The following is a 16,968-nucleotide window of genomic DNA, read 5'->3' on the forward strand; positions in this document are numbered from 1 at the left end:
ATTTATATTAATACAGTGATTAGTTTTGCGTTGTTAATATTTTATAAAGTTTACATTTGCCTTTTCCTAGAGACAGTATCTATAAATATGAAATATGTGATATATTAGCTTTGCTTAATTGTTAACATTTATGTAAGTAAAACTTTTACAAGACTATGTTATTGGTTATGTTTTTGAACTATGTACCATATGTTTATGCAAAGCACAGATAATTTTTATCAAAGTCACTATACTGTAAGTGATGTTAATTATTTTATTTGCAATGTACTTGCTTATCAGAACATTATAAATGGTGAGAAGTTCAGTTCTGCTATGTTCCAAGTCTCAGTGGAGGACTTCAATGATTTTTCCTTCACCTCATTAGGAAAAACTTCTTCCTAAAATTAAGTTCTGTGCTTTTCTTTAGGTCCAGCTTCTGTATGAACTGGCTGAGATCACAAATAAAGTTTGGAATAAAATTCAGAGGAAAGGAGTTCTATACCAATCTGTATCTTCTGTCTATACTGAAACCATGACAGGACCTGCTCCTCCTAGTTCTCCAGTTAAGAGTAGCATTGGTACCATTCCACCAGATACCAGCACATACAGTCCATCTGCTGACATTGGAACCACTACAGAGGTATTTTTATTTCTTAAAAAAATGTGTTATGTGAGTTCTGACCTACAAAATGTGGTGGTATGCAGTCAAGGAAGAATCAATAAAATCAGAAAAAGTAGTAGAGTCCAGGTGGAAAGTAACTTTGCCCCAGTAAAGTAATGAAGAATAGTTCATTGCTCATTTTGGTGGAACAAAAGAGAGAGAGAAAAAAAAAATTTGCTGTGTTGTACTTATATTTATTATTTGTTTGTATTGTTTCTCTTTGAAGTGAGTGCATATTCTCTTGTGTCAGAAAGCTGTGGTTAGTGTGTTCAGGTCCAGAAGCATAAGCCATTTTTCAAGTCCAGAATTAATCGAATAATAATTGTGGTTTTGAAAATACCTTTGCTGCTTGGGGGCTGTTTCAAGTAGTCAGCCAGTCCCTCTCGGTAGAGAGCTGCTGTGTGTAAATTACATTGGCAGCCAGGAGAGGTACTGGGCTGTGAAGGCTTCTGAGGATGGCATTGCACCCAGCTGTGTGCTCACCTCACTTCCATCCAGCCACTGTTGAGCCATGGTGCCATCTGAGAGCTGCTCCTGAAGCTCAGTCCATCCACCTGCCTCAGCTGTCCATGGCTCAGGAGTGCTTTTGTAGGTCTGTCACGTGAGCATTTGGGTATGCATCTTCACGTGCATTGGCCACTCAGTTTTATCTATTTCTGCCTCCTTAATTTATAACACTGTGGAACTGCCTGGAGCAATCTTGTACCTGAACATAAAGTGTGTGTGTGCCTAAAACTGTGAAATATTTGAGGCAGGGGAGGAGTCCTGTGCCATACTGAGGAAAGCAGACTAATTCTTTTATCAGCATGGATGCCGTGTTAAACTTCACCCATTGAGTAGCATTAGCCATAAGTCACCAGGAAGCTGGTGTAGAGTAAAATGGGTGATCACAGGAAGCTGTGAAGCTGCACAGGCATAGTATTTGTGGTTTTCTTAGTGCTCCTGTCAGGTTTGTGAGTTAAAATAGTGAGTTGACCTTGTTTGTGCTCCAGGGTAGAGTCAAAAATGCATCAGATGAGTTGAAGGTATACCAATGTACCACATGTATGCAATGCTTTGGTTTTGACTTAAATCCATTAGAATGTAGGGAGACTTTTCTGAATGACATTCAGTCTCGTGATAACCCCATCAGTTTTAGGGACACCTCATAGAGCAGTTCTGGGACGCAGGCAGATATACATTAATTTGAATTCCGAGTGCAATACGTATTCAACATTTGGCCAGGATTGGTTTAATCCTGTGTATAGTTTATATTAATTCCCAGTTTTGGAGAAAATGAAATGGTGATTGCTAGTGCCTACTTTTTATATTCATCATACACACACATACCCCCCAAAGAGGTAGCTGACATTAAAAGGTGTTTGAGCTACAGTTACAGTCCTATCACTAAAATGTTTCTAGATTATTTTAATAGCCTTGGATTTGGTATATCCATGCGTGCATAATTTCAATTGTGAAAAATACTGCCATGGATTCAGAATTGAAGGTAAGCAATAATAGCAAGAAAACAATATGGTCATAAAAATGGTGCTTTTCCTCCTACTCACGTCAAATTAATTTCTCATTACAATCAGAAACCACAGCTTTATAAACAATAATTTATTTTTGATCATTTATATAGACAGCAGTATTTGGAGTACATGCTGTACTTGGAGCATTGATTGAAGCTATTCAGTAATTATTTTAATCCATATGTTACCAGGATTATTTTGGTTATACGGGTCCAAGTTTAGTGTTCATATCCTGCCCTTTTGCAAAATGTTCTTCATAATTTATTTGATCTTCTTTGTACTCTCAACAAATGTTATACACTAGCTAGAAAATTACTTCTTCTAAAAATTCTAAATTACCTCAAGAAAATTTAATGAATTAATGAAAAAGGGACAATATTAGAATAGAGTAATTAATTAATACTATATATTTCTATAGGTTTGAAATTTTCCAGAAGTTTGTTTTTTTTATCAGACTCTGTATTTTGTTTATATATTTCTATAGTTTTGAGCCTTGAGATTGTGAAATCTGTCAAACAAAACCAGCTTTGCTGCCATAGCTATGGGAGTTTTTAAGTTTAGAGATTTTATAGTTACTGTGTTTTGCTCTGTGGGAGATACATGATTATTTTTAAAGCTTCTTTCAGCTGCAACAGGCTTGCTGTAAAATAAAAAAGCAAACTTGCACAACTGTTTATATCAAATAGCAAAAAAAATGTAATTTGTTTATGTGATTTGTGAATGATTTATATTTTAAGCTGTGTCTAATTCTTTTCTTGCTGACAACTTGATGTGAGCACCATGGTCTGATGTGGATAAAGCTATCTAGGCTTAATGACTTTTAGCCTGGGTGATGGTAGTACAGGGAAGCATGAGTTCTCACTCAGGTTTAAATACTGGAGTCTGGAAATGGTTAATAATTTTTACCATCCCTGCCTTGGAAAAGGTAAGGTAGTACAGACTACAACAGGCCACTTGTTACTATTTACTTAAGTACAAACAGTGGTAGAAGTGTTTAGTCCTTGGGGAAACTCAGTGATTGAGCAAGAACGCAGAAGTTATTTTGATAAGGCATAGCATTAGTGTGGCCAAACTGTGATCATCCCTGAGCTTCAGGCAGGCCAAGGATGAAGGCCTCATATGTTTGGATCTTCCTGATGAACAAAGATAAATTCTGGTAAGAAAATAAACTCAGTGTATTGGTCAATTTGCAACAATTGGTAAAAGAATTAAATTGTATATTTTAGGACTTGGCATGAGAAGTTGTGGGAAAATAGTTCATGGTTTCTGACTCTGGCTTGATTTTTCAGTAGATCTGGAAACAGAGCAGAGAAGTAATGCATAAACTTATTTAACAATAACATGCTGGGTGCTGAAAATCCAAAATGAAAGTTGAAACTCCATGAGAAACAAGAGCATAGTCTTTCTTCTCACTTCGGTTGCTTAGTTTTTCATTGCAAAAAATTTCTGTGAATTTGAACTTATTTGGGGGAGAAAAAAATTTAAAAATATGTCAGCTACTGCAGACCAACAGTTTTTCAGGCCCTTTGACTCTGCCTAATGGTTGTGGTTACAGTACCATGAACAGAAGGCTAAGAAGAAATGCAGTCTCTTCCATTTTTTTTGCCTCCCAGAGGACAGTCATGCAACATGTTATGTCTGTCTTCAGAGGAGCATCTGCCCCGACAAAGAGAATGGGCCAATCCAGCTGTTCACATGTTTTAATGGTAGAAAAATGCAGGTAGTATGTTGAAGTTAAACTGTTGAAGGAGGCAGAGGCAGCACCATGTCACCTGTGACAGGGACAGGGTGTTGAGCAGCTGGGGATGTCTCTTGACAAGCTCTGCAGCTGCCATGGCTGCCATCAAGAGATCACTGCTGAACGCCGCAGCCAAATCCAGTTTTGGATACACTGACCTGCTGCCAGTCCAAGGGGGAGTACGCCCAGTGACCTGGAATACTGACTGGGAATGCAGTAGCCCAAGTACAGAACTGTAGGGTGAAGTGAAGCCCAAGTGAGTTGAGGCCCTTGTTAGGATTTTCAGGCTCTGTCGTAGAATAAATTCCAAACCCTAGCAATTGCAGGTCCAGTTTCTAATGATGCATCTAGGTCGGTATCTGTAACTCTAGGGTAAATGCAGTTCTTAAAAAATCTCACAAATATTGCTTTAAGTAACCTTTCGCCAAAATTATCAACTGACTGATTCTCTGAGAGGCGTTGTACATAATTTAATATCTTCAGAAAAATAGTCCTAAGGAAGTGTGGGAAAATTATAGCAAAACTTTTCTTCATAGTAAAGTTATCTTTGTACTCAAACCACTAAACAAAAATAGCTCTCTGTGGAAAAAATCCTAGCAAAATGCATTAAACAGCTGAAAACATTAAATTGCAGAAATAAAATAACTCAATTATAAAATTAAAAAAATTACCATGGTGGCAATACGTATTTGCTGTTAAGTGTACCCATTTAAGTTTAATCAGCTATTGTTTTCTTGTTTTTCAATTATCAGAAAAGTAGAGACCTTCCAAAATTTTAGAACAAAGTTGATTTTCATTCAAAATCCATTTTGGAACATGTTCAGTGGGAGAGTGGGAGGGATGTGTGAAGGATGAGGAGGAGATTGTCTCTCATTCCCACCCATTCCGACACAGTTTGTAAGTTACGGTTTGGCAAAATGAAGTGTGTTTATAGTACAAACAGAACCTGAAAAATCCTTCAGATTAAAATAAAAATAAATAAATTGCTTTTTAGAGAATGAAAGGAGCGAAGAGCCACAAATGGCTCCACAGAACATCAGCATTGTCAAGAGCATTGGCTTGAACTGTAAATAAACACATAAATATTGTGCTTTCCTTACCTTAATTGGCTTTTTTTTCTTGGTACTTTGTGAAATTCATCTGAAGATCTCAGCACAGGGAGATTCTCTTTGGCTGTCTCCTTCCTTCAGATCTGCCCTGCTGAAGGGATCTGCCCAAAGTACTGTTGACTCCACTGTCTTTTTGGAGCATGTGAGGTTTGATGAGAAGGGTCATTTCTGACACAGTGAAACACTGAAGCATCATCTTTTAGGGCAGTCATTCAAAGGCAAACTATGAAGGCGTGGGAAGTTACTGAAAGGCAGACTGTCAAAGGAGCTGTGTGGATGTTATACAAAAGAAACAAATAAAAAGCAATTTATTGTCAGAAATTTAAAGGATCAGAAGTAATGCCATTCTCATGGCATGAGATCTCAGTCAGGAAATAGGTTGAGGCTTCTCTGATGTCCTCAGAGAATGAGGACTTTGCAAATAAAGACTCATTAAAACAGGAGATGGATTTTCAAAGCATTGTGGTTTTGGAAGGATACATTTTTCACTCCTACCTTTCATTGCTTTACAAGTGAACAGAATAGTTGAAGGGAGGCAGGCTAGTGTTTGCAGAGGGTTGACAGGGATAGTCGAGGACAGAGAAATGGCTGGGTTATGTCACTGTCTTATTACTGGAGCCTGCCACTTCAGGAGAAGCAAGGACTAACACTGGTTAGCAGTGCAGAAGTGACTGCTCTGCCTACATCCTTTCAGATGCTGGGGAACTTGCAGTCCTGACTCTCCAAGGCTGCTTTCCCCATACTTTTTGTTCCAAGGACAGATGCTGGCATTCCTGAAGAAAGCTGAATTTTGTTTACAGTTTTGAAAAAATATTTGCTCTCATGTCACTGCCAGTTAGTGCTACCTTGTAGGATAATTAAGTGGCACTGGAGAGAGTAGAGCTATTTGTGGAGACAGTAGGAAATACCTTGCAAGGACATGGTTACCAAATAGTACTAAGAGATGGGAATCTGGACAAAAGAAGGCAAGAGACAGGAAGGATTTTGCTGGAGAAGCAAATAGGAAATGCAGATCAGTTTGTGAGGAAAGAGTTAACCTCTGCCCTGAACATGTTATTTAGCAGGTTCTACCACACTTTTTTTAAAACTCATTTTGTTAGGTGCCATCTGTTCAAGGTGCCACTGCGATTTGGGAGCTAGATGTATCATAGTGAAATGAGTTATCTGAGGTTTCTCCAGTAAGATGTCCTGCTGTGGCAGGCATAAAATATTAGTAGATACACAGCAGGAGACAGGACCTGCTATATTTGATAATTAAATCTGCAGACACTGTAAGAGTAAAACAGAAGAGGAAGAATAAACAAACACTAAAAGAAAGAGGGCCATGCTAAATCCATGATTTGGAGAGAGATTTTAGGTGGGATTGTGTAAGGAAGTTAGTTCACTTAGAACGTGATAGGAGCAAATCCTTTTTGGACCTCAGGAGTCTAACAGTTTTTCAAAAGATGATCCCCTATGGCTCTCCAGGTAATCTGTTCAGAGCTGTAAGCAATAATGCCTTATTTAACAAATATAAAAGTAAGTAGAAATATACTTGTGCTTTTTCATGCATTTTGATTAATAGAAGTGCACTGTCACTAGAGATGATTGAAGGTGAACTGGATCTTAATTTTCATTGCATCACTTCATATTACATCTGTTGAGCTGATCCAGGTATTATAGCCCCATGTTTAGGTGTTATTTTCTTGAAACATACATTGGTTAGTTGGACAAGCTTTCCCTTCCTCATAGGAATGATTATCTGGAATGCTAAGTTCTCTGTGTCAGCTATTGGCAGTGTTTATGGTTTCTTCCCAATTGTAATATCACTGAGCTTCTCAAGGGTAAAGGTTACTGCATGCAGATAAAGTACCTTTGCTGTTTCTCTCTGTGTCCTCTTATAGTTTTGAAAACCTATAATTAAACTGTAGACCTGAGTTGAATGAAAATGTGATTTGTCAACATAAATGCTCCCATATGAGCTATGTTATTAGGTTTAGGCTAGGTCCTACCCATCCAGAAAATAGATTGCTAACAGAATTTACATATTTGCATTTTCCAGCCTTGGACTGCAGAATGAGGAAAATACTGTCAGATTTTAATTTTGCTATTGAAAGCAAGCTTTCCTAGGACATCTGATGTTGAAATGAATACGTTCTGAATCTTGCATGACTGGTTAAAATAGTTTCAGTCCAATGTAGTGGTTACTGTGTAGATGTACCTTCTGGGGTGTCTTCCATAGAAATAATCTTGGCTTTTAATTAGATAAATCTCAAACATATTGTTCATCATAATTTACAATGCCTAATCCCACAAACCTTCAATGAAAGATAGGACTTTGGGTGTTTATTGGTCTGTTAATCTTAGAAACAACTTGGTCTCAGTGGATCAAAGTGATTAAACCTTTTTCCTTTCTTTGTGCTTGAATGGAGAAAACTTGCAGCACATGGTGAAGTTGCAAGTGGAGATGCTCCTGGATATTCAGTAGCTTCTGGATGACATTAGTGACTTGTATATCCCTTGCATTCAGTTTAATAGGTTGTAAACACTGGGGGCTGATGAGCAGTTACATGTTTACATCTTTCTTTCCCTATCTGGAAGATCCAGCAAAGGAGCAGGATGAGGTTCTTAGGCTGGTAAATATTATCAGTGCATGCCTGCATTGTTCTAATAAACGCACATTATTAAGCCAAACAGAATTTTTAGTAGAGCTTTCATTTGTCATCATCTTCTCCTAAAAACATTTTTTTTAAAATTTCTTTGTTGAGCCCTTAAACTTTTAGGGAAGGAACAGATATTATTGATGGCACAGAAGCTTCTACAAGCTCATTTGTCAACATTTCATACATTTAAGAATATTACAAGTAGCAATCATTTTTTAAACAACAGAAGCATTTAGAAAGTGGCAAATAAAATATTTCCAGTTCTTACAAAAGGCTATTCTTTTCTTAAAACTTTTTTTCCAGGAAATTACAGGGAAGCACATACAATGGGGGAAAAAATTACTAAAAAGCTGTGTGTACATAGTGTTAGGTGTTGTGGCCTTACTGGGTGGCTATTCATTTGGTACTTCCAATGACTCTTCCTTCCTTTGCCTTTCAGATATGTGCAAGCCTCCATATCCCTTTTCCTATTGCATCTCCAAATATTCCTATTAGTCTTTGTTTTAAATTGATGATAGTGTTTCCTTAGTGTAGAGTTAACAGGGCAAGTGTGCTATGCCAAGGAGACCTGTCATAAAACCTTACAGTTTTACCATTTAGTCTTTGCCACAGTCTGTTATCCCTACCAAAGAAAAGGGAAAATACTGTCTTTATCTTTTCATGGTGTTACAAATGGCTTAATTCAAATATACTGTTTGGAAATCTGTATTTCGATAGTTTGTGCATCCATATCAGTTGAGATAGAAAAAAAAACCCAGAAGTGGTGAAAAGCAGTACTCATTTTTGTCTCAGCTATTGGTTTTGTTCCATAGGGTGATTCTCTTCAGGGTGGTGATGATTCTCCATTCTCAGACTCCATTACATTGGAACAAACAACAAGCAATATCGGAGTTTCAAGCGGACGTGTCAGCCTATGGATGCAGTGGATGTTGCCAAAAATTACTGTAAAATTGTTTGCACCTGATCCTAGAAATAATGGCACAGGTACTTTACATTTTTCTGCCTAATGTACCATTTTAAATTCCAAGCAGCACAGCCTATTTTACATCACAATATTATCTATTCAGAGCTTGTATCAACATAATCAATATTACTGAACACTGTAACACAGAAATAATGGGTTGGAGCTGTATTTTAAATAACAGCAGTAAACTGTAGTTAGGTTACTGCATGCAAATTAGAATTCAATGTTGTTCTTTGGCATAAACTTTCCCCTCCATGTGGACAGAAGATTAAGCTAAGTTGGAAATAATTTATATAGAGTGCTGCATTTATTTTCTTAGAAACAGTCATGTTTCATTTTGATATTATTTAGTCATATATTTTGTGTATGTCCATATATAGCCCATTGTAGTTTAATACTGATACTTTCAAATTTCAACTTAATATAATCATCATTATATAATCATTAAAGTAAAAGGAAGTTTAATATGGGGTTCAGTAGAGAAGTTTGAAATTCTGTATGGAAAAGAAAAATATGTGTTGTACACAGCTAATATTTTTTTCTGCTTGAGATATTGTTGAATTATCATCCAACAGTAATTGTTTGAAAGAAACTCACGTTCCATAAACTGCAGGACTTCCATTTTTTTTTCTAGGAAATACAGCTTAGCTATTATTTGTTGCCCACAGAAATGTGAAAAAATAAAGTGACTAATTTTTAAGGCTAATTTTCAAGAAAAGTAATTGATCCTTTGATTTTTAAAAACTAATTGCACAAGAGAAAGAAGACTCCAGTATAATTAGAGTAAATATCTTTGAAAATATTTTTTCATTTCCCCCCCCCTAAGAATTATGCTATAAATGCCTAAACTAGAAACCCCATATATATGTTTCTCAATACACTTGTATAAAAAGGTCTGGATTCTAGTGTGACACTTGAATCAAAAAATGCTTTATGACAAAACTCTGGGTAGAAGTAGCGTCATCTTATTTACATAATGTAGTGTCTCAGATATATTTCTTGCTTAAAATCCTTCAAGTTTCAGATTAATAACTAATAATTTTTATTTTCTTTGACTCTTGCAGAAGTCTGTATTGTCAGTGAATTAGAAGATCTCAGTGCCTCAGTGGATATGCAGGATGTCTATACCAAAATCAAATGTAAAATAGAAAGCTTCAATATTGATCATTACAAAAACAGGTAATTCCTGTGAGTTGTGATGCTTTAATTTCAGGCTGAAACATAAAGGCAGGTGGTGTTTTGGGATTTTTTTTTTCTTAATTCTTAATTTAAGGTAGATATTCAATTTTGGTTAAATTATTTTAACCTTTTAAGTAATAAAAATAACAATTATGTTTCCTCACAGTTAGATCTATTTCCAAAGATATACATAGAAATCATTGCAAATTTAGGACAGTGGTTTCTTTCACACTTACTACTCTCTTGATTATTTAGACCAAAATAATTCATTTTGGCTTAACTTTAGAATGGGAAATTCCTGAAATATTGGTTCATGATGTGTTATCAAGTGCCATTATTTAATGATTTATGCTACATTACTCTTACATACTAAAGAGAAACAACTCAGTTTTTCAGGAACATCTGTTGCTGTGGCAAGGCAGCAGTTAATGTAAGGAAGGGAGCTAAGCTGCTGATCTCTGTTGTGTCACATGACACAGTGTTGTGCAGACACCTGAGTAAAGCTGCAGTAATTAGCCATTACAGATCAACAGATTCCATTTTGAATTAAGAGAAAATAGCAGAGTTGTCTTACTCCTTGAGAGGAAAAATATAGTTAAAAGCTTCAGCACGGCTGTTGGCATTGAAAATAACTAAAATATTTAGCAGCACAAATCATTTTGACTTGGGAATCAGTGTCTGCAAGGTCTTATTGAATGCTTATTGTTCCCTAAGTACAATTGGAAGGAGATTTAGTATCAATTTAGCAACGTTACCATCGTTTCTTTATGATTTTATTCCTGATGAGCTTCCTTGAAAATTATTTAAATTCCTGTCTTTTTGCCTATGTTGTAAATGCTTTTGTATATAATATAATATAATATAATAATTGCTAATTAAAATTTGTACTTTAAAAAAAAATTAAAATCATGTCATGGTGCAGGAATGCTGAGCATGTCCTGGGATGCATCAGGCACAGCATCACAAGGGAGGGGATCGTCCTGCTCTGCTCTGCACTGGGATGGCCTCACCTTGAATATTGTGTGAAGTTTTGGGCACCACAATATGAGAAACTTATTTAACTACTACAGAGAATCCAAAGGAGGGCAGTAAAGAGGGTGAAGGGCCTTGAAGGGAAGCCATGTGAGCAGCATCTGAGGTTACTTGGTCTGTTCAGCCTGGAGGACACTGAGGGGAGACCTCATTGCAGTTTCAACTTCCTCATGAGAGGAAGAGAAGGGGCAGACACTGATCTCTTCTCTGTGGTCCCAGTGATAGGACCTGAGGGAATGGCCTGGAATTGTATCAGGGGAGGTTTAGGTTGGGTATTATGAAAAGGTTCTTGACCCAGAGGGTGGTTGGGCGCTGGAACAGCTCCCCAGGGAAGGTGTCACAGCACCAGCCTGACAGAACTCAAGAAGCATTTGGACAAAGCTGTTGAGCACATGGTGTGACTCCTGGGGATGGTGCTGAGCAGAGTCAGGAGTTGGACTTGATGATCCTTTGAGTCCCTTCCAACCCAAGGTATTCTATGATTCTGTGAAATCCCAATAGCTAGCTCCTCTTAACAAGCTTGGGGGGGAAACAAACAAACAAAAACCTAAAAAACCCCAACAAACTCAAAATTTACTCCACTTGACAAAATTGCCACTGTTCTCATTTATATTTCCTAATCTATTTTTCCTATGTGTAAATAAATCTCTGTGGACTAAAACCAGAAGCAGAGAATAGACAGGGTGAACTTTCTGTCTTCCAGGCCAGGGGGAGATTGGCAGTCAGGACATTTTGAAGGAATTTTTCTACAATGCAGAGAAAAACTTTTGGTGAGATTTCTGTAGTAAACTAAGGTGCTTACTTGAATAACTCTTCTTAAGCAAATTACTTCACTTTTTTCTCCTCTATGTTCAAAAGAATGGTTACAAGAACTGTAGTACAAGGCACATTTTAACATTTAAAAGCTAATTTTTTTCTAAATAATACTGATTTTGTAACATATGAATACAGCTTTACATTCACAGTGTATTTGTTCTTGTAATCTTTCTCCTCCTTGTTCTGTTAAAGCTGTCTGCTGAAAATCCAGGGTAAGTCTCTTTTCTACACACAGGTTTTTACTATACTTTTCTTCTCATGTGTCTTGACCTCTTGCTGCAGGTTGTCCTTTCATATGAAATTTTACAGTTACCTTTTTTAGTATCTTTTTTTTTGTTTGATCTAATTGAATTTCAGCTTTTTACAAAAAGGTATGGCATAGGTTTATCTTGCAGTTACATCGAAACATGCAAGCTATTAAACGTAAACAATTTTTTTTGCTCATAGCAAATTTTTTTGTTTATTTCTTTTTTCTTCCTATCTTCCATGCCTCGTTCATTACCTCAAGCCTTGGGGAAGATTCTTGGTCTCTGGGGCAATATGGAGGCGTGTTCCTTTCCTGTACTGACAAGCTGAACAGACGTACCTTGTTGGTTCGACCTATCAGCAAGCAGGATCCTTTCAGTAATTTATCTGGCTTCTTTCCCTCTGTAAGAATCTTTTTAAAATTTCTGAATACAGAACTTTCACTAATAAATGACAGGAAAAAAAAAAAAAAGAAAAAAACCCCTTAAATTAATTTCTTGTTTTCAAATTTTTTTGCACTGAATATATTTCTTGCTTATATTGATTATGGAACTTGTGTTATTTCCACCTTGTCCTTTAATAATAGTTGTTATGTATTAGTAGATAAAGGAATGAGGGTTGGTGGTTCACAACCTTGTACATAACAACAGACCACTGAAGTCAGTGAGATTCATTTGTATTAGAAGTGAGCACACACAGTACGTTTGAAGGCCAAATATGTAAAAGCCAGTATTAAATGCTGCATTTTTAAATGTAATTCTGATATCTACTTACAGCTTTAAGTGCATGGTATTATTGCAGTATACCTTTATGCAGCCTTAAAAAGTTCTTTCTCTAATTATGATAGATCAACAATAAATAATTCCATATTTGAATTTCTCTTTTGTATGCTTGGAAGAGTACTTTCCGATTCAGAATATCTCAATGTGAGATATTTAAGATGCTTTCTTCTTGCCTTTTTGTCCTTGAAGAACTCTATGTATTATGACATTGCCTCTTTGGGAGTCTAGGAAATTATTTTATATTAGTGAAAGTTCTGGATGGTATGATTTATTTTCATCATGAAAATTATTTGGAATACTTTCTCTTATTCTGTTTGATTCAGTTCTTATAGTCAATCAATTTACCAGTTTGTTTTTATTAATTCAATTTTAAAAGTTTCCAGTTTTCCATTATTTAAACTATATATCCTGTTTATTTAAAAAAGAGATGTTATCCTTCTGTGAACAATGTTTAAATTATATTAAATTTATTTCTATCAAATTGCTTTCTATCAAATGCTGAAAGAAGCAACTGCTTGCAAAATATAGTTGCTTTCATTTGTGCTTACATGATTAAACCTAATATTTAAATAATCTTAAAGAATTCTATCAACATGTATATTACACTGTTAAAATAATGTTTTTTACATTTTCCCATTATTAACAGTGACTAAGAAACTTTCAGAGGTAATATGGGAACTGTCCTATATATCTTGTAGGAACTAAGCATTTAACTGTCATCTTCAGCAAGACAAACCTTAAGTAAAGGAATCTGCTCTTTTTAAAGTACAATGAAATGTATATTGAAATTATGTGCTTTAGCATGTGCCACAGCTATTTTCATTAAATACTTGTAGGTGATGAGGCAAAACCACTTCAATACTTGTTTAGGTGACTATGGGTGGTTTATACACCCATGTTGAGATGGGGTGAAGCTATCTGAGCACCCAAATCATAATTTAACAGCTATTGTGTCTGCATGTACAGAAGGAGCAATGCAAAGGGAGTGAGATCTACAAATGCTTTAAGTGAAGGAGGAATCAAAGTATCTGTGTTAAAAAAATATCAGAAAGATATGGTAAATTTAGTTTCTTGAATAAATGGGGGTTTTTTTGCTGATTAGATGTGAGTTTTGTGAAACATAAATAATTCAAAAAGAAAAATACATTCAGAAATTCATAGTTTTAGAAGAGAAGTGTGGACAAGCTGTGGACAAACTGCATTCAAGAAAATGAAAGGTGTTATGGGGGTTTTTTTGCTAGTTTTTTTAGTTAAATGACTGTAGAAAGCTACTACAAAATATAGAATCCTAAATAAAGAGAAATATGGTAATTGATGAATGCTACATGTAGATTTTTGCAGCCATTTACTTATTTATTTTTTTTTCCTTGAAACAGACAACTGCAAAACTTTTAGATGGTTCACACCAGCAACATGGCTTTCTTTCACTAACTTATACCAAAGCTGTGACAAAAAATGTCCGGCACAAACTGATATCAAGAAATGAACGAAGAACTTTCCATAAGCTCTCAGAAAGTCACACTGATGGTTCTCCTCATTTTCTCCATGAGATCCTTCTCTCTGCCCAGGCCTTTGATGTGGTCCTCTGTTTTCCTTTGCTAAATGCAATTGCAAGCATTTTTCAAGCCAGGGTGCCAAGGAGTCAGAAGGAGAAAAGGAAGTCACCAGGCCAACCAATGAGGACTCATGCTCTGACTTCCCGCAACTTGCCTCTGATTTATATCAACACAGGTGTAATAAGAGTCTTCTTTCCCAAAAATGAGGAAGATCATCATATTGCAGAAGGTACAGTATTTTATGTTGGAGATTTGTTGCTGCTCAGTAGTGTAGACAAATACTTCTAGTTAAATCACTGGCTATTGCTTCAGTTTTAAAGGTCAGAGTTAGAAAACATCTAATGTTCGTGCTACTTTTCTGCACATTTCCCCAAAATTTCCTTTAGCTATTTATTTGATCCTTGCTTTGGTACCTATGGAGTTTGCATTTAAAATGTGATTATAAAGAATGGTGGAAGAGAACTTAACCCAGTTCTACAGTGGTGATTCTGTGTCAGCTTTCATTACACTTGTATCAGTGCAGTAATGCCATAGACACCTGTTCCAGCAGTGGATTGTAAGCAGGGAGCCTGAGCTCTTGTGAACATTGACACTTGCTAAACCATGTGGTAGTAAAGCAAGTAGATACTTTAATTTGGAAAATACTATTAAAATGTAGCTTATGGATGATGCCCAACAGATTAGTATTTTACTTGAAGCTATTCCAGCTCTCTCGTGCAAGAGGCTTTCACACAGTTACAGAGTTTGGGTAGTGTAAGATGTTCAGAAATAGCTATTTGATTGATGGATAATACTTGTTCTGTAAGATATTGTTTTCACTTTTTATGTCAAAATGTATTTCCGTCCCTATTACAATCTGTATATATGAATAGAGATGCTGATGGTAAAATTGGACCATGTAACAGCTCATAGGAGTACATTAGCTTCTCACAACTCTTCTAGATATTATAAAAGTAATATTTTACTAGTATCATGATACATTTACATAAGTTCTGTAGGTATGGAGCCTTTTTTCTACCATTATGTGCAGCATACAATATAATCCTAAGAGTATAGTCTTTATATTTTTCTCATAACCTAATTGCAAGAAGTGCACGCAGTGAGAATTTACATAGATCATTTTTTTGCCAGCATCCTCTACAATTTTCCAACTGGGATTGCTGAAAACACAGGAAGATAAAATTAGACTGGCTGTCTTGGCAAGAAAGAATTTTGATTCTAGTTGGAAGGGAGTTCTAGGGCATGCTGTCAAGGAAATCTTTTACAAAAGCATGTTTTTGTAGCTCTGTAGCTGTATACTTCATTAAAAAGAAATTATTTAAAAACTTTGTCTTTTTGCTATTTCTTGCTAAAGAATGCCTCAAGGAGCAGAATTGCCATGGTTAAGCAGTCATTGTAGGAAATAAAACAGTATGCATTTAAAGCAAAATGCTAAAGATTATCTTAATTAATAAGAAAGCCAGCTACATTTTTCCACTGGAAAACTCAGAAATAGCATCACTGAAAATTGGTACTGTTCTTTCATTTCTTCTTTCACCCCAGATTTTCCCAAAGTCTCATTTGTTTTTGAAGATGAAAAAATTACTTCTCTCCTGCTTATTGTCTGCAAGAACAATAGAATTATAAACAGTAATGAGCAAGAGTTGAATAAAACCCACATCTCTTGTGCTAGGTCAGAAGAGTGTTACATCTTCTGGAGATATGGCTCCATAAGCTCCTCATTCATTGTCTATTGACTAGGAGAGATTTTCAGTCCAATAAGACTTGTGTGTTTCAATTTGTGATCACTGCAGTAAAAGCAGAGAAATTATTGTAGTTTCTCTTCTAGTCAGTCTGCTGTTCATACCCTGTGTATCCTGATAGCTACAAAAACTATCCTTCTCCCAAACTCCACAAGTAATTGTGACTTTGCATGTATAGTTAATAAAAAAACAACAAATCTGTTATTTACTCACAACTTCCACAGTGAACTGTGGTAGACAAACACTTAAATAATCAAAATCATGTTTCTTCTTCTGATGAATTTGCATATATGCATGCATGCGTGACTACACCCACCCAATTTTATAGTATTTTAGTTTCATGGTTTTTGCACCAGCACCAACTAGATTTTTTTTGTGGTAGATTTGAGGACAGCATTCTATCCTTGGCAATAAGCAATGCTGCTTTCTCTGAGTTTAATTTGTTAATGCATCAGGTGGTGTTTCAAGCTCTGGCCAACAGCCCACACTCACTCAGTAATGAAATAAAGGTAACTAAATATATGAAAGCAATATATGACAAGTAGGAACAAGAAATACTGCATAGCAGAAGACTATAAGTAGAAATTGTAAATTGCAAAAAACTGGTAAGAAGTTGTAAAGACAGAAAAAATCCACATCTGGCTGGTTTGAGGACAATAACACCTCTTTTTTGTACATACTAGGAGCAAAATATCAGGAATCACTATAAAGGACATGATAAATTTGTTGATAGTGAAAAAGCAAAGGCAGCACACTGAATAAATGTGTGTCCTGCATTTGTAGAAGTGATATATTCTTGTCACATGAGCATGATTCTCTACTTTGAAGTCTGTCATAACATATGGTCTGTAACATCCTACTCACTTACTATTAAAGTTTCAAATCAGTCAGGCTGAGTAAGTTGTGCTCAGGTGTCTTGGTCTTCTGAGGCTAATTTTTAACACACCTTGGAAGAACAGATTTTAGACAGCTGAAGGTTTATCTAGTAAAATGAAAAGTGTAATGTTCAAA

General features: G+C 35.9%; 1 protein-coding gene across 1 annotated transcript in view; it reads left to right on the plus strand.

Moving 5' to 3' along the window:
- Nucleotides 1-16,968, plus strand: part of VPS13B (vacuolar protein sorting 13 homolog B) — a 429,974-nt gene that overhangs the window by 237,989 nt on the left and 175,017 nt on the right. The window contains exons 25-29 of the mRNA XM_062490506.1: nucleotides 407-619; nucleotides 8,453-8,624; nucleotides 9,669-9,783; nucleotides 12,140-12,281; nucleotides 14,036-14,444. Coding sequence (XP_062346490.1) covers nucleotides 407-619; nucleotides 8,453-8,624; nucleotides 9,669-9,783; nucleotides 12,140-12,281; nucleotides 14,036-14,444 — 1,051 coding nt within the window. The remainder of the gene's footprint in view (nucleotides 1-406; nucleotides 620-8,452; nucleotides 8,625-9,668; nucleotides 9,784-12,139; nucleotides 12,282-14,035; nucleotides 14,445-16,968) is intronic.

Source organism: Cinclus cinclus, chromosome 1 (assembly GCF_963662255.1).
Source record: "Cinclus cinclus chromosome 1, bCinCin1.1, whole genome shotgun sequence".
NCBI lineage: Eukaryota > Metazoa > Chordata > Aves > Passeriformes > Cinclidae > Cinclus > Cinclus cinclus.